The sequence below is a fragment of the Trifolium pratense genome, linkage group LG2 (genome assembly GCF_020283565.1).
Source record: "Trifolium pratense cultivar HEN17-A07 linkage group LG2, ARS_RC_1.1, whole genome shotgun sequence".
Lineage (NCBI taxonomy): Eukaryota > Viridiplantae > Streptophyta > Magnoliopsida > Fabales > Fabaceae > Trifolium > Trifolium pratense.
Genome location: NC_060060.1, coordinates 11743379 through 11767193, shown reverse-complemented (window position 1 = coordinate 11767193; position 23815 = coordinate 11743379). Strand labels below are relative to the sequence as shown.

The 23815-nt window shown below is 34.2% G+C and overlaps 2 protein-coding genes, 1 long non-coding RNA gene and 2 other non-coding genes across 6 annotated transcripts; 2 read left to right on the top strand and 3 right to left on the bottom strand.

The window, feature by feature from the left end:
• The first annotated feature begins 838 nt into the window (after positions 1-838).
• LOC123910321 (nucleolar protein 6) lies at positions 839-9052 on the top strand. 2 transcript variants are annotated; one of them, XM_045961416.1, is made up of 26 exons: positions 839-1297; positions 1389-1550; positions 2202-2367; positions 2459-2581; positions 2670-2803; positions 2907-3057; positions 3482-3549; positions 3894-3992; positions 4090-4205; positions 4611-4785; positions 4882-4992; positions 5096-5174; positions 5303-5446; positions 5534-5647; positions 5885-6006; positions 6089-6171; positions 6259-6371; positions 6458-6578; positions 6656-6793; positions 7068-7164; positions 7322-7447; positions 7797-7889; positions 8004-8109; positions 8220-8362; positions 8461-8550; positions 8663-9052. In XM_045961416.1, exons 1-26 carry the CDS (start codon positions 1160-1162, stop codon positions 8789-8791), a joined length of 3141 nt encoding a protein of 1046 aa, XP_045817372.1. In that variant the 5' UTR covers positions 839-1159; the 3' UTR covers positions 8792-9052. The 2 variants fall into 2 exon arrangements, with proteins under 2 accessions (XP_045817372.1, XP_045817373.1); XM_045961417.1 differs by having other exon boundaries at positions 852-1297; positions 2673-2803.
• A 1444-nt stretch (positions 9053-10496) lies between these two features.
• LOC123910320 lies at positions 10497-12693 on the top strand. Its single transcript, XR_006810190.1, has 3 exons — positions 10497-10704; positions 11990-12187; positions 12278-12693. It is a non-coding gene; the product is annotated as an uncharacterized LOC123910320 (long non-coding RNA).
• Positions 12694-15660: 2967 nt separating this feature from the next.
• On the bottom strand, positions 15661-15732 carry TRNAQ-CUG. The gene has a single exon. It is a non-coding gene; the product is annotated as a tRNA-Gln (tRNA).
• A 657-nt stretch (positions 15733-16389) lies between these two features.
• Positions 16390-23138, bottom strand: LOC123910319 (vacuolar sorting protein 39-like). Its single transcript, XM_045961415.1, has 12 exons — positions 22441-23138; positions 21650-21861; positions 21402-21533; positions 21170-21313; positions 20908-21020; positions 20123-20531; positions 19454-19777; positions 18556-18777; positions 18042-18284; positions 17403-17849; positions 17176-17274; positions 16390-16921 (listed from the first exon to the last, which is right to left on the bottom strand). Exons 1-12 carry the CDS (start codon positions 22838-22840, stop codon positions 16721-16723), a joined length of 2946 nt encoding a protein of 981 aa, XP_045817371.1. The 5' UTR covers positions 22841-23138; the 3' UTR covers positions 16390-16720.
• On the bottom strand, positions 23029-23102 carry TRNAI-UAU. The gene has a single exon. It is a non-coding gene; the product is annotated as a tRNA-Ile (tRNA).
• Positions 23139-23815: the final 677 nt, after the last annotated feature.

Sequence of the window (23815 nt, the reverse complement as noted above, 5' to 3'; positions counted from 1 at the left end):
AGAGTAAAAAGGATGATAAGCCCAAAGCAAGTAAAACACAAACATGCGATTAGAGGCTAGGGCGCGACCATCAATTCTAAGACAACGCCAAAAAAGGTTGGATTCTGCGTTACGGAAAATATCTTCTTCTTCCTTGTATCAACCGCTAACTTAAGAAGGAAGAAATAAACTTCTCGCAACTGCCATAGCTTGGAGACCAAGGTTCTCATCCCTATTTTCACGCCATACCACCGAAGAAGATGCTAAGGACCGGATTTTTAGGAATCCTTGCTTGGAGAAGAAGACTAGAAGCTCTATAAATAGCTCCATACTCTCATTTGTAAAAGGATCGAATCCTGAATTATTAAACTCCCAAGGTTGTTGGGAATTGAACTGAGTGTAATCACACCCTTTGATCAATAATACAAACCCCCTTGTTTTTTACCAGAACAATCCGTTTGTTATAGATTTTTAAAATAATCATAATCTAAAAATAATCAGAAAACAGCTAAAAATAAGAAGCTGCTAAGAGTAGCTTCTCAAATAATAGATTTTTTGTAGAGGAGAGAGAAAACAAATATTAAGAGGTGAAACTTATTTTGTAATAAAAAATCACTTTTACATGTTGTATCCAAACAAACTAAAAATTATTTTAGTGATTCTTACTATAATAAACAAACACAAAACAAATTATACTTTTCTATAAAATCTCTAAAATCTAATCTCTAAATTATTTGATATCAAAATCACTATTTTTTTAATTCGTAACAAACGGAACCTCAAATGGGGCCTAAACTTGAAAGAAAATACTATAGTATAAAAATTTATTAGTAATAAATTTATTTATATTTACTAGTTTATATTATAAACCTAATAAACCTAAGTTCAGTTTTGCTCTTCCGTTTCCGTCAACAACAAAAAAAAAGTTTTGCTATTCTCTTTCGTGCAATTCCTGCGCCACCGTAAACTTCCCGTCTGGCCACCCTCTTCCGGTGCTATTCCCTTCTCGCACACACCTTTCCGGTGTGACATCTCCCCTCCGTGTACGACCAGACCTGTCCTACACGCCGCCGCCCACATTGTCAAAGTCAAGTCACAAACAGTTTTATCACCCGCCACTCTCTTCCTTAAACCCTAAACCCCCAAACCTGTTACTATTCACACATACTTCACAGCTTCCATGGATTCAATGGAGTTCAAATTGAATGAACTATTGAAAGAAGTTCAACTAGATTACTCTCTTCAGTTTTCTAAACTCGTAAACGACACCGTTTCATCTATCAAATCATCCATTGATAAAATCCCTCAAGACTATAAGGTCATTGTTCTATCAATTTTTTTTTTATTAGTTTAGCTTTTGAAATATTCAATAATTATTGTGCTCAATGCTTGTTAATTGAATTTTGCAGGTAACTTCTGATTTGGCACCAAATTTTGTTAGGGACATTGGTGCTGATAAAGTGGATTTCAAATTTAAGAAGCCGTCGGTTTTTAAGATTGGTGGTAGTTACTCCATACAAAGTCTTACAAGGCCTGAATTAAATGTGGACCTTATTATAAGGTTGCCAAAGGTACTCATTAATATGAAGCAGATTATTTTTATACAGTATCCATGTATGTTAATCAATGTTTAATTTAATTTAGAGCTTAATTTGCATGCTCTGTCATTGTCAACGCGTTTAATGATCTTAGGGTGCTCCCAGTGAGCTTAACTCAATTGGTAGGTACATCGCACTATATGTGCGGAAGCCAGGGTTCGAACCTCGGACACTCCACTTATTCACCTTTAAGGTGGAATTTCTAGCCACTAGGCTACTTGACCAAAAAAAAAATGATCTTAGGGTGCTTCTAATTTGCTAAAATATGAAAGACTGTATAGGACAACTCCAATTGTACTCTGTTTGACTTTAAAACTGTTCCTGAGACTAATAGATTGGAGGGCAAGAGACTGAACAAAAACTGAATTTTTTGTCCTTCGCTAAATCACATGACAACTTTTTGTCTAGGTACAAGTTGTCTAAAATACCAAAATAATCTTTTGTCCACTAAGCATCCTACAAAACAACAAATTGTTCAATACCTTAAAAGTTTGTTCTGTGCTGTTTTGTCGGTATAAAAACTATATACACTAACTATGTATATGAATTAAATCCGTTATTATTAGTGTTGAGTGTACACTTTGATATTGTAACTGTTTATAACTGTATTTTCTGTTATGATAGGAGTGCTTCCATGAGAAGGATTATTTGAACCATAGGTACCATGGCAAGAGGTGTCTTTATCTCTGCTTGCTGAAAAAGTATTTGGAGAAATCTCCATCTATTGATAGGGTTGAATGGTCTACCCTACAGAATGAAGCTCGAAAGCCCTTACTTATTGTGTATCCGGGTTCGTACTGTGTGTTAGTTTAGCATTTAAATTTGAATGCATATTAATTTTAATACAATATTGGGATGACTAATGGGGGAAATTTTTGCAGCTGCAAAGCTTGTTGATTTTGATGGTTTTTTTGTGAGAATTATTCCATCTGCTACGTCTATCTTTAACTTTAACATAGCAAAGTTAAACCTGACGCGTAATAACATTCATAATTCGAATAACGGTTTGTTCCTTCAACACCTAAATCTGGTTTCTTTGAGATTTTGCTCCTTCTGATGCAACGTATTGATGATTTGATTGTTAATGTTCAGAAGGGAGTTCCGTTCAAGCTACACCGAAGTATAATTCTAGTATTTTGGAAGATATGTTTATAGAGGACACTGAATTAATCAATAATTGTTTTCTTGAATGGAAGGAACTAAGAGAGGCTTTAATCCTACTTAAGGTTTGATATTTGAATTTCTTTTGGGTGTTCGTGCATTATGTTAAGTAAAAATAAAATATTTACGTGGAAACACCGAATTTTATGTTGCTCTTCCGGAATTTAGGTATGGGCTCGACAGAGAAGTTCTATATATGCTCATGATTGCCTGAGTGGATTTTTGCTATCTATCATACTGGCACATCTCGCCTCCAGGCAACAAATTAACAAGTCAATGAAGGCAATTGAAATAATTCGCATTACCTTAAACTTCATTGGTATGTACATATAGACTCTCCTTTGCAATTTGAGCTCATTTTATTTAGCGCTCCTCGCCATGTGTGGACACCATAATTTTTTTGTTATGAAAGTGAACCTATTTACATGGAAGAGTTATGATTGTCATCTTTCAATATGCTACACATTTGTCTCTCCCCCTATACTGATTAATTTTGATGACTATCCGTGTTTGCCTGCCTTATTTTGGTATTCTCAATGCACAATCTAAGTTTCAGTTGACTAGTATATTTGAATTCCATCAAAAGTGTTATATAAACAGATCTTTGCTGCCATGTATAGTTAGTTTCTTACTGAATTTGTAGGCAATTTGCTACTGACTTAAAAATGGGCTTTAGACTGGAAGTGGGGGATTTTAAGAGTTTGATATTAAATAGACATTTATTATTGTGATTGCTTTTGCAGCTGCATCAGAGACATGGAGCCGAGGTCTCTACTTTCCAAAGGAAGGACAGGGAAATATTACTAAAGAGGTCCAGCTCTCTAACCTTTTTTTGTCTGCTTTTGTAAATCTATTTTATATATAGTTTGTGTTCATGTTCCGTTTATGATTGTTCTGATATCCAGATCTCTATTTATAGCTTATTTTCCGTGAAGTTTTTATTTTATTTGCATTCATGTTTCATTTGTTATTTACCCATTTTTAATTGATATGATGGTGTACAATTTTAAATAAATCATATTCTCGTAAGTAGCTTTGTATATTCAATCACTTGCACTACGATGGCTCAATCTATGATTGATGAAAGTTTTTCGATAAAAGTTTCCATTTATATTCTAAGCTATTCATTGATGTGTTCATGATTCCCATTTGCAGGAAAGGATGCAACTTAAAGGGTCCTTTCCAGTTGTCATATGTCATCCATCGGGGGCTTTCAATTTGGCTTTTCGAATGTCTACGATTGGTTTTACTCAGGTATTTTTTGGCTAGCACAGCAACTGCACCTTTTCGTTTCCTTTTTATATTATACATCTCACAAATACTAATTTTGATTATTCATTTGTATGTTCAGCTTCAAGGTGAGGCTGCTTCAACACTTAAATGCCTGGAAAAGTGTAGAGGTGGTGGATTTGAGGAAGTTTTTATGAACAAAATTGACTATGCCGTTAAATATGACTATTGTATGAGGTAATGTTTTTCATCCAGTGTTTCTTTATCAAAAGTAGCATGCATATTGAAAGTATAAAACAGGTTCATGGGACTTGCTCCTTTTGACCCTAAATATAAGCACCCATTTGACTAAAATTTGTCCCGAAATACAAGCTCCTTTTTAAATTACTAGATACATTTATTATTTATTTTCCAAATACACCCCTAATTATGATGCATGTGTATTTTTGTGTTACATGATAACATATAGGAGACTTGCCTTTTTTTCTTTCTTTCCTTTGATTTTCTTTTTGGTGATAAATACCATATTAATTCAGGTGCTGTATTAAATGATTTGTTATTCTGTTGATTAATTTTCATGATGGTTTGCTTCAAGCTGTAAAAGCTGCAAATTTATTTTATTACATGTTTTTGCTCTTATAGAATAAACTTTAAGGGAAACAAGGAGCTATATGCATCAAGATTTTGTTCGGATGATGAATGCTGGAGATTGTATGAGGAGAAAATACATGCTATATTAGCTAAAGGATTGAATGATAGAGCAAAATCCATTCGAGTTATATGGAGAAATGCAGAATGCCAGTGGAGCGTGAATGATGTATGGTTTCAAGCATGACTTTTCAGTATCTCATTTAAAATATGCTTCATGTTTTTCTGTATTCTGTGCTGTCTCTGATTGAATTCACAACTTCAGGGCTTGTCAGTACTTGATAAAGAGCCCTTGTTCATAGGAATTTCAGTCAGTGATTTGGAGAAAGCATTTAGGATGGTTGATATTGGACCAAATGCTGAAAGTAAAGAAGAGGTACATTCTTTTGTTCATGTTCACTCTGTTTTTCCTTTTATGTTCAATTTTTGTTGCTTTGAGTGCACCACAGTCCTAACTCCTAACTCGTGATTTCAAACAGGCTCTTGAATTTCGAAAGTTTTGGGGAGAAAAAGCAGAGCTTAGAAGATTTAAAGATAGTAGAATTGCAGAAAGCACAGGTGAGGCATCTACTGTTGCAATTCATTTATTTTGTTGATCAAGTATGACTAGTGTATCTTTCTTGTCTTGCTGTCTGGCATAATATATCTTGATGACTAACATGGTAGTGCTTTTTTCTCTAAAATAGTATGGGAGTGCAAGAAATGGGAAAGACATCTCATTTTGAAAAAAATAGCTGAGCACGTGCTCAGTCGTCATCTATCTCTATCTAAGGAAAATATTGCAGTAGTTGTGGATCAACTTGATTTCTCTTTGGCTCACGGTGCTGTAGGTAACAATCTTACCTATTCTCCTTTTTTTAGACCCCCTATGCTTATATTATTAACAGTTTCCGTTCTTTGAAATGGTTAACCCACAGATCCTATATCACACTCTGGAAGTTTGCTGGAGGCATTTGATGTTCTATCAAAGCGTCTGCGTCTTATTGGAAACCTCCCTTTGAAGGTGTCTAGCGTACAACCTTTAGACTCTGGTAATTGACCCACCTGAACAAACATTTATTTATTCTAATATGTACTCTTCAAAGGTTTTCTTGTATTAATTTTTAAGTCTTTTGTGTCAATGCTTGGGATGTGTTATTTTAAACCAAAACTGAGAACTTTTTGCCAAAGAAAAATAACAGTTTAAGGGTGTTTAGGTTCTACATTGTTGAATTCATTGAAGCTCGATCTCATCCAAATTAATGTTATGTGTTCATTATCATTTACAGCATTCAGGTTTACATCAGTCTTCCCACCTGAACCTCATCTTCTAGCTAATGAAAAAATTGAATCTCTCAGACTTAATAAGTTGGTCTCGTCATGCATTCAACCACTAGAAATTATGATTCAGGTATGACATTATGCTACAGTGGTACTCAATGAGTTGACCTATACATAGAAAATTTGCAAAGCTTATTTTTCACTCTTTACAGCTGGAAGGTTCTGGAAACTGGCCAATGGATGAAATTGCAATTGAAAAAACAAAGTCTAGTTTCCTTATTCAAATTGGAGAAAGGTGGTGACTTGTGTCCTTTATTTGCTTCGGTATCTTACTTTCTTTTTTTTCAGTGTTTAATTTGACGCAATTATGTTATTATGGCAGTCTTCAAAAGAAGTGGGGGATGACATGCACTGCAACTGAGGATGATGTGGATGTGTTAATGTCAGGATATGCATTTCGTCTTAAACTTTTGCATGAGAGGGCCCTTAGTTTAAGTACGGCTTATGCTTCTTGATGATTATTGCTGATTTAAACGGAAATGCCATTTGAGTTTCACTTATCAAACCTTTTTAATGTGCAGTTGGGAGCGATCAAAAATCGCGGGTACATTCTGCAGACAAGAAACTTTTGATTCGTAGTCAACATGCTAGCATGATCAATGGACTGCAAAGTCGTTACCCAATATACGGACCAGTAGTTAGGTGAACAATTGAAAATTTCTATGTCAAGTGTTAGTTCCATTTATAATCTGTAACTCATAGGTTTCTTATTTGTCCAGACTAGCAAAACGTTGGGCTGCTTCACATCTATTTTCCGCTTGTTTGGTAGAGGAGGCCATTGAGTTATTGGTTGCATATCTCTTTCTCAATCCTTTGCCATTTGATGTTCCCTGCTCGCGGATCACTGGATTTTTAAGGTGTGTTTTCTAATTATTGTTACTAATTTACTCGGAATATGATGGGAGATATTGAGTGTCTTACTAAGCAAAAGGAATTGTGCTCTTTAAACCTAACTTTCTCGGGAGAATGTCATAAATATCATTACCACAGTTAACATGGCCATTCCCTTGCTTAGGGGTTTCACAATTGGGTATGAAGTTAGGACAGACGGGACTGAAACTGAGCATCCAGATTTCTAACCATGGTTATTGATTTGTACATATTATAAACATTTTTTTATTTCATTTACAGGTTCCTGCAGTTGCTCTCAAACTACGATTGGACTTTTTCTCCCTTGGTTGTTGACATAAATAATGACTTGAGCCAAAGTGATGAAAAAGAAATAAATGTAAGTTGTGTCTCTTATTTAAAAACTTGTTGATTTCTTTGTAGTCTGTTATTTTTCGGGGCTCTCCTCTCTTCAATATAAAAAAATGAAAGTAAAAACTTGTTAATGTTGGTCTTGGGAAATATATGTTCTTGATGGTAACTGTATGAATTTTCAGGATAACTTTTTGCTAAGAAGAAAAGGTCAGGGAGAGAATGGAGAAAATGTAGGGCCAGTGATGTTCTTGGCTACATTTTATGATAAAGCATCTGAGGCTTGGACTGGATTATCACCTAGTGCACTGGTTAGTTATTCTTTAAATTGGATATAATTTGAGTTTTGTTCATATATATTTCATAAGGTCTGAAGTTTCTTGGTTGCATTCCTCTCTTTGTTAATTGTATTGTAGTGTCTGTCCTCACTCCGTTTAGTCACTAAATTCTAGGAATAATTTCTCTACAATATATGACTGTCTTGAAATAACAATAAGTTGATAGTAGTGATGATTAATATTCACAATAGTTGGGGTTCAGTAAAAGTTGATCATACTATTGTTTTGAACCTTTATGTCAACATTTCAGTTCTGTTTAATATAGCGAGTGCATGCTAATTGATAATGTGGTGTTTGTTGCATTGTAATGAATTATTAACAGGAACTTAAAAGGTTGGTTGCATATGCCCGGAGCAGTGCAAATTTGCTGACGAAACTCACATTTCAGGAGGAGATTGGTCCATATAGATGGGAGGTAAGTTGAGCAGAGTTTTTAGTTGTTTATTTGTTTCAACTTTCAGTTGTAGTCTTGTAGATTAGAATGAGATTTTTTTTAAAAGTCTAATGAATTATTCAAATCTTGCTGCAGTGCATTTTACGAACTCCTTTAAACAATTTTGATGCAATCATTATTCTCCACAAGGACAAACTCGCATATCCTCAAAGGCTTCTCTTTTCATCAGAAGTTGTTCACGGTATAGTTCTTCTCATTAGAAATTTATGTTTGACCTTCCCCCTGACTTCATCTATCTTCACTTTCACAAGCTTACTACTCAAATGATATTCTCATCGGCAATGTTAACAGGAACGCAAGTTGCTAAAGGACATGCTAGCAAGTTCTTCCAACCCTTTTTGTTGCCTAAAGATTTGAAAGGTAGGCCAGAGGAACTTAAAAATAAATTGATGGTAGACTTCAATCCATCAAGGTGCTTTATCAAAGATTTAGAGGTAAGTACAATGAAAATTATTTGATTTTGAACATAGCGATGTTGTTTCCATCTGGTGGCACCTTGACTAATTTTGATATCCTCACTTGTAATTCGTAGAAAGAGTTTTCTACCACATTCCAGTTATGGCATGATTCTCTAGGAGGTGATGCCATCGGCCTAACGTGGAGGAAATCGTCTCCTACCAAGGTACAGTGCATATATTGTTGATTGATTGCTAAATATATTATGAATTCTGACTACTAATAAAAAATCTAAGCAAATGGATCGTCTGATCACTGTTTTTTATTCTTTTTCAAAGAAGCGGAAGCAAGAGGAAGTGATTGAGGAAGGATATGACCCTCGGAAGGTGCTAAAAGCGGTAGGTGAAGTTGGAAAAGGGTTTGTGAGGAGTGTATACTTTCTCAGGCCACCAAGGATTACAAATTAGTGTAGTATTGTTATTTATGTAAAAATGAGAAAATTTTGTCTCTGGTCAATTTGATTAATTAGAAAAGCAATTTTGGTTAGCGTGGAGAACATAGTTGAATGTAGGATCGATCTGGTAGAGCACTCAAGTTTGTGTAAATTTGGTGCACGTTTATTCTCCTCTCCCACCCGAGTTCGACAGCCCAAAATGAATGAAGAGTTCCAGATTCTTATACATTGTAAAGAAGCTGATGTAATGTGGCATATATTATATGTTTCACCAGTTTTTTTGTACTCTAATAGGGAACACTGGAGTTTTAAGTATCAATTGAAAAAAGGAAAGGCTGAAAGTTGCAACAAGTTGGTGCTAATATGAATACACAAGTCAAAACTACAATGATCTTTACTGATATTCATCCGCCATATTTTCTGATAATAGTACATTGTATTTTTCTAAATAGCATGACTCTTTAGGATGTGATGGGATGAGGATAAACAGTTTTGCTGAAGAAAATTGATGGGTAGATAAAATTCTTATTTTGATTATTTTAGTAATGAATATAAAATAAAAATCGTTTATAATTTGGACGTCATGTTTCCGTCCTGCTTCATGCGACTCGACAATGTGTTTTAATATACATTTGTCTTATCAATCTTGCATTCCAATGTTAATTTTGCTGTGATTTATCAAAGCTACAAAAAACGCTAATAACCTTTCAAAAACAAGAAACACTAATAATGTGTTGGAAAAACATGAAAGGTGAATGAAATATTTGGTAAGGATGGATGTAAAGCTTACAAATCCAAGTACTTTGCTTCGTTTGGAACACTGTCAGGTAGAAAAAAAGCTTCATTCTACTAATAGGCGCGGGTCTCATAATTTCACTTTCCTCCCCATTTGGGTCATGTAATTTTACTTTCCTTGCTTTGGAGAGAAAACTAGATAAAACTCAAGAGCAGCCTTACTCTCTACAATTTAATCATACTTTTTTTTAAGTAGCCTAACGGTTAAAAATTTATCCTTTGATATACAAACTATGAGCACAAATTATCTTTTTTTATTTATTTACCAGTTGAATTGCACACGAATTTTATCCATGTGATGTAAAATTCAGAGTTAACTTTGAACTTTGAAGTGTTGAAAGGAGTGTGAAGATGGGTGCATGGTAAATGTATGTGAAATGTCTGTTTGAACTTTGAACGATTTCATAGTTTATATGATCATATCTATAAGCGTTATGAAGCACGGACACAGACATGTACACCGGACACAACACAAATATTGACACATCAACATCGATAATAATTTAAGAAAATGACATAATTCAATGTAATCATAAATATTGGTATCGTGTCGGTGCCCGACATCGGAACACACTTAATCTTAGAGATGTACTTACTTCATAATTTACAAAGTATAGTGCAACATCTAATTCTAACCAACAAACTAATTGTTATCTTGTTGACGGGTCCGGTTTTGGGCCATGGCAATAGGCCCCAACCCAAGGCCTCAATTAATTTTAAAAAAGATTTAGGTAGTTATAGAAAAATTCTTTTTAGGCCCTCAATATCCTCTAAAACTCATCAAATTTTCAAAGCATATTGAGATGCCTTAGAACATATTGAGCCTAAAGAGAATAAGCCTAGTTATATTGAGGGGTTTAAGTAGTAAATAGAAGGCCCAACAACAATAAAAGGCCCAGAAAAGCAAAAGTATATTAACAACAAAAAAAAATCTCACATTCTCTCCCCAGTAACACACTTCACGTCTCTGTAAGCCCTTCCCTTCACCGTCGAACTTTTCCGTCGCAAGGCCAGCCACCGCACCGCCACCGCACCGCTGCTACCTCCGGTGACAACCGCATCCACCGACCTTCCCTTTGAGTCTGACAAAGTGACCTTCTACTAACAATAAGGAAACTAAAAAAATTCAAAGTTAGTTGATCAGGTTTTTCCTTTTCTAACTTTTAATTTGTTCTTCTTTATTTTCTTTATTCATTGTTTATTGTTGATGATGTTGTTGTTGTTGATATGCTTCAATTCATATATATTGGTACTGTTATTGTTGTCGAACTGGATATTTGATATTTGTTAAAGAGTCCCACGTTGGTTGAGAGATGGTCCGACTAAGTGTTTATATACCGGAGGCAATCCTCACTTTACAAGCCGGTTTTGTAAGGATGAGTTAGGCCCAATACTCAATTCTAAGAATATTATAAGCAAAGTTGCAAAAGGCATTATTAAGATCGATATTTGATATTATAGTTTAAATGGAAAAATCTTGTCTTTTTTTACCAAAAAGAACTAAATTATTTGTTAAGCATTGATATTAGTTCCTCTACCTAAAGACAATGAATAGATTCACCATATTGTCTTTTTTCATCAGCATTGATATAATGATACATTGGTGTTGATGTATTGTTGTCGAACAGGAACTAATAGTCTATTACTAAACAAGGATGTTGTTGATGTTTTGAGAAATTTCTGTACATTTATTTTTATTATTCATCTATGCCTCCTAAGATTAGAAAGTTTGATTCTGGATGTGAGAAGCGTAACAAAAAGTAAAGACTTGACGAGTTAACACAATCTCAATCAGGAGCCCTTGATAAATTTATTATAAAAGAACCGCAAATTCCTGTTGAAAATCAGAATGTTGATATTGGAATTCTTGAAAATATGGTTTCTACTGAAAATATGGAGGAAAATGCTAATGTTAATACTAATGTAAATGCTAATGTTAATGCTCGGGAGAATTTGTTGGAATTTTTAAAAAAATTGTATTTTTTTTTATTAGGGGTCCATTTTTATTATTCGCCCAAGACCTCTAAATACTCAGGGACGGCTGTGCTTGTTGGTGAATCAAATAAATAACACCTTGATCACTATTTCTAGTTGTTGGCAAAAGGGAGTATCCCTTTAGGGTAACTACTTTAGCGGTGAGTTTCTGTGTTATTAACAAAAACTACACTAAGGAGTTTGTTTCAACAAAATCATGGTGCTACTATGATTTTATAGTTTGGTGAAACAACGGTGTGCCACTGTGTTATTAGTAAAAGCTATACTAAAGAGTTTGTTTCAACAAAATCACGGTGCTACTGCGATTTTATCAGATTCACTGCAATTCCAAACATGCACTCATTATTTCATAATTACAAGATGAGGTTGCCTACAATAGATTCTAAATGGGTCTTTGTCAACTGGGTTAACTTTTTGCCAGGTGTTTGTAAGAATGGATTCAAACAACAAGCAGATTGATGAAAAACTACAAGTCAAGCCAGCACAAAAAGTTACATTCTGTCAAAGAAATAAGTCTGGGAACGGGAGTTTTGTGTCGAAATTAAGAGACCACTTTCATGAATTTATCAATGCATCTGCTGATGAACACAAGAGATGCTTGAGAAACACCATTCAAAAGGTATATTTTCGACTGTGGATGTATATATACATATATGAAATCTCTGTTTGTGATTCTCACAAATGACTTATTATATATTGTTTGAAACAGATAGTAAATGCATCAAAGGGTTTTGGAAAAAACAGCGAAAGCACAAAGGAAGGTGAAAACGAAAACTCGGTACAACTTCATTCATCTACAAGGAACTAGATGTGTCAAAAAAAATCTACAAGGAACTAGATGTTTTTCTGAATCATCAGTGGATGAGATGAGTGTTTTGTAAGTTTATATTATATACTAGAAACCTTAGAAGTTAGAACAAATGATTATACTAAATTGTCGTTAATGTATTCAATTGTTCACACCACTTAATGAGTAATATTCAAGTGGGATTTTACACTTTCTTGTGATTATCATTGAGTTTGTATTTGTAGTTAGCATTGTAAACTTATTTGACATTAACTTTCTTCTTCGGTTGTAGAACTTTAGTCCTCTTATGAATTGATTGAAATTAATATTCAATTTTGCATAATAGAAAGCTGCAACAATGTTTATTTAAGGCTTTGATCTCTGATATTTGAAAAGAGGCGCGATAGCAAATCGTATGTATAGAGAAATTAGTTACAGACAGCTAAAAAAAGAGTTACAAGAGTGACTAGTCAATGCTCCTACCGTTAAACGACTTCTCAGATAATGGTGTTCAATAGAGTTCCAAGTTCCTTAGTCTGCACTGCACATAATTTGTAACAAAAAAGAACACAGTTAGAAAACTAAGATTCATATCATTTAGGCATAAATTTTCTGATGAGTACCTTATCATATCATCTTCGACGCAATAAACTTGAAACACAAAAGTAGAAGATTCATAATCATATTTTAAATAAGATATAAGATATTCATTAGAATTTAAAATGCACCTTTGAAGCATGCAAATATATCGATTATTGGATTAAGCTGTTGTGCTATGTACATTGTAATTTATGATTCATGAAAAAGAAAATATTAAAAAAATCTTGCAATGCCTGAGTTTTTTAAACCAGACCTTCTTAGAACTTAATAAGTTGAAATTAGTTTCTGCGTCTCAATATCTAAAAGCTGTTTAACTTGTAAGGACTTCTCTGCAAGTAAACAATAAATTTGTTTTAAATCTCCTATAAACATGAATTCTCATTGATGTTATTAGGAAGTAAAGGATTTAAAGTAAGTAGCTATTAGTTTAGGAAGCATTTTCATCCCACTATAGGTGCCCTTTGACTGAAAAATTGTGGCATAATTAATAATAGTAATCAGCAAAATCATACTAATCAGTAAGTGTTAGTTTCATTGATAGAATATTAGAATAACAATACTATTTATTGAGATAGTTGATAATATAATGTTTTGACAATGTTGTCAATGGAGAAACAGATCTGTTACCTTTAATTAGCACTGCTGATGTTTACTTTACTACATCCAGTGTCTATCCTATAAACAGGCAGGGGAACTTTGCCTGACTCGATGTTTTTGATGTCTTCTTCAAGTATCTCATATTGCTTCTTGATTTCCACTTCAGTTGTTCCTCCAACAAACATGGCTATATTATACCAACGGTCAGAAGTTTCCTTGTCATATATTGCCAATGCATTTTCAAATAGTTTGTTCTTCTTGGTTGTCCATTGTTGATTGGAATCATGAGAAGAAACCATGTTGGATGCTTTGGATGTCATTGCAACCAAAAACCTTTGGAGGATTTTAGATGAGAAGAAGAGGTGTTAGGTTTTTATACACCGTTGGATTTGGTGCGTCTTGAATAATTTGGTGGGTGGACCGAATGTACATTCTCTGATATGATATTAGGTTTTTATATTGGATCTAACTCATCCTTATAAAACCAGTTCTTTGTAAACTTTTTTAAGATATTACTGTACTATATTTCGATAAGATAAGTAATTTTTTTGGCAACTAGTCACTAAATTAGAAAGAATCATTGACTATAATAAGGATGTGAATGAGTGACAAAGCAATAGGTGGAAGACTATGGGGAAACACAAGGAACAAGGAAGTTAATACAATGTGATTATTATAAGTAAACTCGATTCAAGAGATGACACTATGAAACTAGTAATTGGTGTGTGATTTAAACTATATAGGAAAATGCTAAACAGTGCCCCCGGGCACTAGTTAAGGATATAAATATGGAAATTTTATCTCGTAAATTGTGCATTCAATGTTTTAATATGTAAAAAGTTATTCTCTCTCATCATTAACTTTTTCATTTGTTTCTTTTTTTAGTATGCTTAAGTAGTGCCACGGGGGCACTGTTTAGCATAACCCAACTATAAGGAAAGTTTCTAAGGTCCAAACAAAAGTACATGTTATTAATGTTATCCATATAGTAGTATATAAATATGATGATTGTGCAGCTGGTACATTAATTAACGAGATGGATTAGTTCTAAATAGTCTTTTGTGTTTTTGGTCTCGATGCTTTCATATTTGTTCTGGTGTTTGGGAGCATCTCCAATAGTAAACATCATTTGAGATTGTTAATTTATTTTTAATGGGTGTTACTATGCCACAACAGTTGTAAGAACTTCGCTAACTTTTTACCTTAAAATGTACTCTCAGAATTTAATATGAATCTTAAAAGATTCTACTTTTAAGAATTCTGTAATGTTAAACAAATGGAGACAGGAGAGAACAGTATATGAAGTGAACCAACGGTTAATATTTAGCCAATACAAAACAAAAAATAATTAAGCATGGTTAAATGTTTAAATAACATCAGCCAACAACAAATGTCCAACTTCGGCTATAAATAATCAATACTCCACTTCTATCACAACATTTACTCTATCCGGTTCTTATTATAAGCAATTTGAACTTTTCTGATACATTGAAAAAGTGATGTATACGATCCATATTACGTACCAGATACATCATTTTTTCAATGTAAAAAATCAAATTTGTTGATAATAGTGGACGGGGGGAGTATATTAGTCAAATCATCGGTGCATTTATTAGCTTTCATGTAAGAGCGACATATTCTAAATCAATTCTCATTGAACTCTCTATAATGGATTTGGATTTCACACAATTACTACATGGAGATAGTAATTGTTGATTGTTCTTGGCCGTTTGGTCAAAAAGGAATGTATGAGATTGAATATTGTGTTAAACTGTCAAATTTAACTGCTTAAATAGGAGTCGTTTGATCATAAGTTTATGATCGAGATTGTCTACTACGTGAAGCTGCTACATGCTACATTTGCCGATCCAAGTCCCTCATAATGGTGGCATTGCTTTTGTAATTGGTTTTTAACTCTTTTCCAATTTTGAAGAAAAAAGAAAGAAAATAATTTATCATTAGCACAAAGCATGGAATCAATCAAACATGTGTTAAATAAAAATTAAGATTTTAAAACGAACTTTAATTCGTTAGTTGCAACGTATTTGGGCAAAAGCAATAATCGTAGTGAATAGGAATAACCAAAAAAATGCAAAAAAACAAAAAATAGGTTCCACCGAGACTTGAACTCGGGTTACTGGATTCAGAGTCCAATGTCCTAACCGCTAGACCATGGAACCGATTGTTGATAAATATGTGGATTTAATACTTATAACCGTATGAATTTGTTTTTTTTTTTTGAGAAAGTAGCATATATTATAGTAATAATAATTATATATAGTGTTCAACACGCTCTCTTTTATTGGTCGAAATTCATATGAATCTTATAAAAAAAATATATGTCCCATATAAATTTCATGAGACTCATGAATTTTAACCATTAAAAGTATTATATATTGTTTTTATCAATTTATTTTATATAAAATCTTCGTTAATCAAGATAATAATTTGGAGGATTGAATTTCTTTTATTTAATTATGTTGAAATATCTCATCATAAAAGGAAAAACATTGTCCATTTTTAAGGTAGAACTATTTTTGTCAACAAATATACTTTGGGAATACTAATGACTATACCTTAGAAATAATAATTTACAAATGAGAGGAGTGCTATAATCCTCTAAAAGGACTTGTAAATTATTATTCCCAAAAGTATAGCCACTACGTGACCGTAATTTAGGATTAGGAATATACACCATATTTATACAACAATTTCCCACTGATTTTTTAATATATATTACAGTAAAACTGAACCTTTTTTGTTTTTGTACGATATTAAAACTGAACTTTAACTTTGACATTGTAAAGCAACAGTTAAATAGTAACAAGAATACTACATGTCACGGTAGAAAAATTGTGATAATAATGATACAATTATACAACACAGTTCGAAAATGAGGTGGGAAAACTGTCCCCTTTCAATGCTAAAATACATGCCTGACCTCTATAATAACCCCATATTTACAATCACAACAAAACAAAGGCAAAACACATCGCGCTCTTTACATATCAAAACTCGCTTTTCACACTAATGCACTGGAAAGAAACAAGCTTCAGAAGACAAATTACAGTGAAATTGTCATCATAATCCACCAACCAGCAACTACCATGGAAAAACAAGGCAGCTGGACCATCAATTGGTATTAGCCGTATAGCCACAGTTTCATTATTATCGCTTCCTCAATTGAGTCCCTTTGGTCACTGCTTTCATATTTTGAGAATCTTTAAAACAGACGAAGTGCACAAGAGTGCTCCCGTTGGGGTAGACAGCAAAAACACTAGTCCCTATTTTCTTTCGGCACAGAGAACACATGCTATCGCCAGTTACCTTTACAACTGATTTCCTCTGACTATACAGTTCATCTTTCACCTGTGCAAAACAAATTGAATCATGCTAGTTGCTAACAAAACAGAAGTATCTGCAATTATAAATATGCATGTATGTGCAGCTAGTTGTTGTCACGTTGCATCCAACAATACAAGCGCTAGAAAATAAGATGATGTGATTTTGTATGGTAAATCCAATCAGAAGCAGGAACTAACTAATAGTGACTATAGCCACCGATCCTACAAATTCCACTAAAATATTAAACAGATGAAATTTTGATTCCAGGGTACACTTACCTGAAGGTTCTCACTCTGTCTCAAGCTCTTGATCACCGAATAGTTACGGTACATTTCACTAGATTTTCTCAAAAGGGGTCCAAGAAATGATAGCAAATCCTGCAGATTACAGATAACCTTCTTACCAGACTGAATGAACTAAAATGATTGGTAAAAATATAAACTTTCTCCTAACAGGGAAAAAAAATAGTGTCTACAGTTATGGTGCAGCAACAAGCAATGGTTACCTGTAACTTAGTCTCTCTTGGTAAAAGTTTAAGGGCCTGAGCTCCATTTATTCTATCCCACCTGCGGCTCAACAGGTCAAGGACCTCATCAAGCATGATAGTAGAGCCACCCTCATTAAATTCATCCGTATCACCATCACTCTTGCTACTGTCAGTGCTGCTCAAACTAACTTTTGAGTCCTCTGCACCCTCAATCTCAGCAATTTTCTTGGTTCCTCGGCCTCCTTTGCTTTTTACAGATGTTGAACTAACTCTAGACATGGCTGAACTTGGTGAGGTTAATAATAGATGTGAAATTATATTTTCAAAGCTTGCTGTGGTCCTTCGAGGATTCAAATAGATTTGCAGAAGCAATAGGTATATGTTTCTTGAATTTTTTACAGATGGCTGATGCATAGACTCGTACACCCGATCACAATAGGATAATGCCAATTCTGGAACATGAAGCTGCAAACGAAAAGTACACTTAATTATTATCATAGTGTTGCTCATCAGTTTACAAGCCATGATTTATATGACAGTGCCACACTTGTACAATAAAGAATGAACTTAAGTGCATTTGGAATATCAGAAAATGGCTATATCGAAAAAAACTCCCCATCAGAGTAAATAGATGATAATGGATATGTACAGATATACCTTATGTACATACAGAGCCAACGCCAGTTCATGTTGGTTCATTTTTCCCAACAATAATGCACGCTCTTCGTATAAAGCATCTTGAGGAAGACGTTTCAGCAGAACCTCTGGATTGTATCCTGATATACCTTCTAAAGCCGACAATAATTTTTTCCTAGTTGGGGTGTAAGTTTTCTCGTCCCAATTTTGTTGAGCATTTAAGTCAGCATGCCAATCAAGTACTTCAGATAGGTAGATGTTTACCTACATTACAGATTACTGTAAGTAAATACATAATTCTCTTATTATTAACCATATTCATATATTGCGTCAAAAAAAAAAAATATTCATATATAAAACATGCTGATAAAAGAGCACTGAGCTTGTACAATCATCACCAAGAATATTTTTACAAAATTTTCAAAAGCTATTGTCAATTTGTCATGAAATAACCCAACCCTTCTCCACGACCAAAAGAAAACGGAAAACCGATTCATTTCTTAGAGCCTTTAAATAAGATGCGAGAGACCCTCACCATTTCGTTTTGCAGATTGCCAGATATGGCATTCTCATTCATCGCAAGCATGAGCTCCAAGTACCTAGCTTGCATGTTTGGAGAGTGCTGCTTCAAATATGAATTCACCATATCCGCTGGTATATTTCCGGACAGAAAGAGCTCAATAGTTTGGGATGGACAGCTTTCAAGAACAAGCATTGAGAATTCCAGAACAAGTATGGGGTCTGTCTCACATAGTGGCTGCATCAGAAACCCACCAAATAAAAAACTGAGAATCAGAAACTTCACTGAGTTGGAGGTTATGAGTCTTCTCGCAAACTTAAATCCATAAAAAAGGAAACTAAAGACATTTTTCTAATTAATCTGTAAGAGAATACACAAACAATGTTTTCCAGTATTGCAGAGGAAAAGAACTGAATTAGCCAAACATGAAAAATCTAAAACAATTTTTGTTAGCAAAACAATGCCACAGAACAAAAAAAATGTTGAATGACAAAATTTCATCTGATCTAGACTATCATATAAAGCAAAAGAATAATACCTTCATGTGATAAGCAGGTTAAACTCCCCATAACAACTAACATTTTCCATTTCCACACACAAAAAAAATAAAACTTCATGTGATCTCCATTTACACAAGAACCTAATGATAATAATACCACCCAATAACTTGGCCAAATTTTTTTTAAAGAGGGGACTTGCTCTATCTGATTCAAGATTATATGATGTCATACATTCAGACAGTACTGCTTCCTAACTCCCAAGAACCAATACAAATCAGTTTTTTTTTCTTTCTTTTATGAAACAGCCATTGTTAGAAATAAGTTCTTTAGTGTATAAGTCAGCATAAAATTTAGCCAATGTCAGCCCTTCAAAATTAACAAGAAAAATACAAACTGTTCCTAAAAAAAACTACCTTGAGATATTCAACGATGTCCTCAGGCTTGAACCTTTGTGTGATTTCAGACTGACTGGATATTGACTCTTCCACCAACTTGTGAAGAAGTTCAAGAGCTTGTCGGTGCAATGACTTGCACTTGTAAAGTTCTAATAAAGCAACATTAAGGTTGCCTTTCCGGAGTATTTCTTCACATATTTTCATATCACAGTAATTAACACCTCTAAGCAATTCTAAAGCCGCTGAAGTCTGTCCAGTAAGAAGCAATGCTTGGAGTAGAGCAGTATCTAATATTGCAGCCAACTCCCGAGCTACAGAACCAACCGAAATATTACCACGCCCCTGACACCAATAATTTCAAAATGATAGCTTCAGTAACAACTGTGGTAAGTAATAAATTATGATGATTAAACTATTTTGATATTTCAAAATGATTAAGGACAACATGTGTCAAGCAATCTACATTCATCCTGCATGTTCTACAAATAAAACGATATGTGTGGGCATGTGACATGTGCCTGTGTGTAATTGTCAATAAACCTTTATACGGGCATAACAATATCCAGGTTAGCCTCCAACTGAAAGGCGTGAGTTGCAAGTTGTACCAAATTTAATCCATAATCATTGTCAATACGCATCACACATTGGAGATATATTAAACAATGAATAAAAAATAACTAGTTTCACCTTGTTTGCTTTCTTAAACCTATTGTAGGATGCAAAGCTATCCCCAACTGCGTCTAAGACAACTTCTTCAGTCCCCTCTGCAGTAGCCTTCTCAATAAAATTGCCTCGCTTCTTCTGTAAATATTTTATGAGACCCATAAGCATATTATGGTTTGTTTTTTTGGATTCAAGTGCTGCACTCTCTTCAGATGATGAGGGTTCCATATCATCTGAAAGACCTGACGAAACTCTGGAGAGATGGGAAGCATCCCTTTCAATGTCCAACTTCTCTGGCTCATGAACAATAGTTGTCTTTGGAAGGATAATGGATGGATAAAGAGAAAGCACATAGGTTATATCTACTTGAGATGCCAGAAAATGGTCCATAGCATCCTCATAGCTTCCGTTCTCAAAAAGATAATGGGCATATCTATAACAACATGAAACAAACTCATTTAACCTCATTTTCAGAAAAATGCAAAGCAAGCAATGATTAATATGTTAAGCTCAACGTAATTTATAAAAGGAAAAATCTTCCACTAAACAAAGTTACAATTATTATCACTACTGTAGCCATCATTTAAAAACCCACATTAGTCGAACATATGTACACAGATAGAGCTAGAACACATTGTAGACATCATGATCATATTGATACATAGTACACATCGACAGTCAATCCAAACTTAATCAGCCAATAGGGGGCTCAGAAATAGGATGAACTAGTAAATCAAAGGTATTCAGTTCAATAGAGAAAATTGCCTAGTCTGTTTCTTTAGAAAGAATAATCCATGATTGCAAATAACCTTATATGAATTGATCCCTCCTTTGCAGCACGTAGACTTGACTCTTCAGGTGGAAGGAGCTTGCACAATGACAAAGCCTCTTCAAAGTTGCCAGAAGCAGTTAGTTGGACAATCTGCAAAGAAATATCAAAATTCATAACTTTCACCATCTGCAACGAAATATCAATATCCCTAACTTTAAAATAACCAATGAAGACGCATTATTTACTGCATTTCCATTTGTATTAGAGCTGTGGCAAAATGTGTCTATCATTTACAGTACCTGGGCTCCAAGAGGAACGGGGAAGAGGCCTTGAATAGAATTATCCAAAGCAAGTATCACGGAATTACTGCTTTGGCAAAGATGACGAACATTGCGAAGAACAATAGTTTGTATCAATGGATAAGGTTGTCGAAGAGAACGAATCTGTAAAACAATGGCCATATAAAGAACATAGATTCACAACCTCTTTCATAATAAGAAAAAACCATATTTTTTCCTAACAGTCAGTTACCTCCACGAATCTGGACAGCAAAGCAATAGCATACGGCTTCTGAATCACAACTTCCAAGGGCGCCTCTGACCATAAAATCCTGCCTTCAGGAATAAGTTTCCCATTTTGATCCACAAAGACCCCAATGTTCTCCTGAAAAAAATGCATCAACAAATCAAATTACTTCCTCTAACCTAACAAAACAAGCAACAAAGAAATCAGACACACAACATACAACATAAATACACATTCAAAGTAGAGAATAATACCTTTCCAAGAAGCAGCTCCCCAGATGGAAGCGGCACTACTAAAGGCGGCGCTAGTCTCCCAGAAGTAAAAACCTCAGACAAAGCACCGTTTGAAGTATTCAAAATCATATATTCTCTTCTAATCCCCAAACATATATTCTCCCCACACCAACTCATAGACTTCACCACATCCGGTACACCAAACTCTTTCACCTCCACAAATCCCCTACCACCTACATCCACAATTTAAATTTCAACTTCAATTTCAAATTTTAACATCAATTTCAATCAATATTGTCAAATACTCCCTCTAGTAGCAAATGTATCTAGTCCAAATTTTAGACAAGATACATCAACTTTTGTTGACCCGGTTTTTTCTTATATATAGGTATTAGCAACCTATGAAGCACAGACACTCCTTAGATTAGGCGTGTCCCGGTGTCAGACACCGACACGACACCGACACTTATGATTACATTGAATTATGTCATTTTCTCAAATTATTATCGGTGTCGACGTGTCAGTGGCCGTGGCCGTGTCGTGTCTATGTCCGTGCTTCATAGGTGGCACCTATAGCATATAGCATACTAGCGAAATTTGAACTAATCACTGTTCTTCTACTATACACTATTTAGTACTATAAAGTATTATCTCTATAGTTTTGTAGCTTACAGGAATTTAAACAAACCGCTATTTTCTGCTATCCACATCTAACAATTTTTTTCAATTTCGATTTGAATTTGAATTTCAATGAATCACAGCAAAATCTTCATCTATCTAACAATGAAATAACAGAGATACTGAATTATTACCATCATGTCTGAAAATGCAAACGCGCTTTTGCCTCGCGAAACAAAGAAACCCTCTCCGATCATCCCAGCAAAAAACGTTAGCACCTTTAGCTTTAGTAATAACTGCTATAGTTTCCAAACTAGAAAGTCTATGAAAAGCGATGGATTCAGAGAGCGATAAAAGGAGTTCTCTGGATTCAACAACTTCCATTGAAACAATAGGCTTCTTCGCGAAACCAGTAAGGTTCTTTTCAAGCAAGTAAGGTTTTGAATGATCGGAGGATTCAGTTTCCGGTGAGTAAATTCGGAGAGATCCATCGGAGCAACCGAGTAGAAGCTTTGAACCGTAGGATTGGATTGCTTCGATCTTGCCGTTGAAATTGGAGACGAGTTCTAAACAATCGTATGCACTGTGCACCATTTTGTTTCCACAAAACTGTGTGTGCGCTGTCAAATTATTTCGCCATTTTTATGGACTTGAAGTTTACTTGTTCGTTGTTACTCTTTGATGAAAAAGCAGAGACTTTATTTTTTATTTTTTTGTGACAAAAATTATTGATTAATAAAATGAAAAAAGAATTTGTCAAAAAAAAAATAAAATAAGCCGATTGGTCCCGGCGGGGCTCGAACCCGCGACCTTCGGCTCATAAGACCAACGCTCTAACCAACTGAGCTACGGGACCTTGTTGATATTTAAGCTGCACGATTTTATATGATTCATCTTCCACGCATTAATCTAAAATTCTAAATAGAACAATCACAAAACTCACGCACGCCCATATATTGCATCCACTGCACGTGAAGTGTCCGTTACTTTAGTTAATGATCTTAAGTTACTTGATAAGGATTTTGAGATGGATTACAAATGAGTGTGGTGGATAGTCTCTAAACGGGAAATAAAATGTCGGCTATAAACTTGTGTTATTATTAACAACCGTCGACATTTGTTATTTATTAGTTTAATGAACTCTTGTGTTGAATTCATTAGAAGACAAGTAATAAAATTAGTTTAGCTAGTTTTGTTTTTTTTTGTCAAAGTTTAGCTAATTTTAATGCTTTATTTTAGCTACTTTTATTCATCACTGTGTTTTTCTTTACCAATCAAATAACTAAATTTTAAAATAATCAAATAAAATTATACAACTTCAATTATTTTATCGATAAAAAACCTAAAGTAGGACACGAGCACATGCTAATAATAATAATAATTGAAAAAAGGAAAAACATTGTAGTTATCCCTTTAAATTAATCTCAATTGGTAGTACATAGTGTAATATATTCGAGTTTCAAGTGAATTTATTACAACAAGACTATTTAAAATAATAAAAAAGTTAATATAAAAAATTACATTTCAAGTGAATGTTTCATGTAAAAAATTGTGCATCTAAGTTTTACA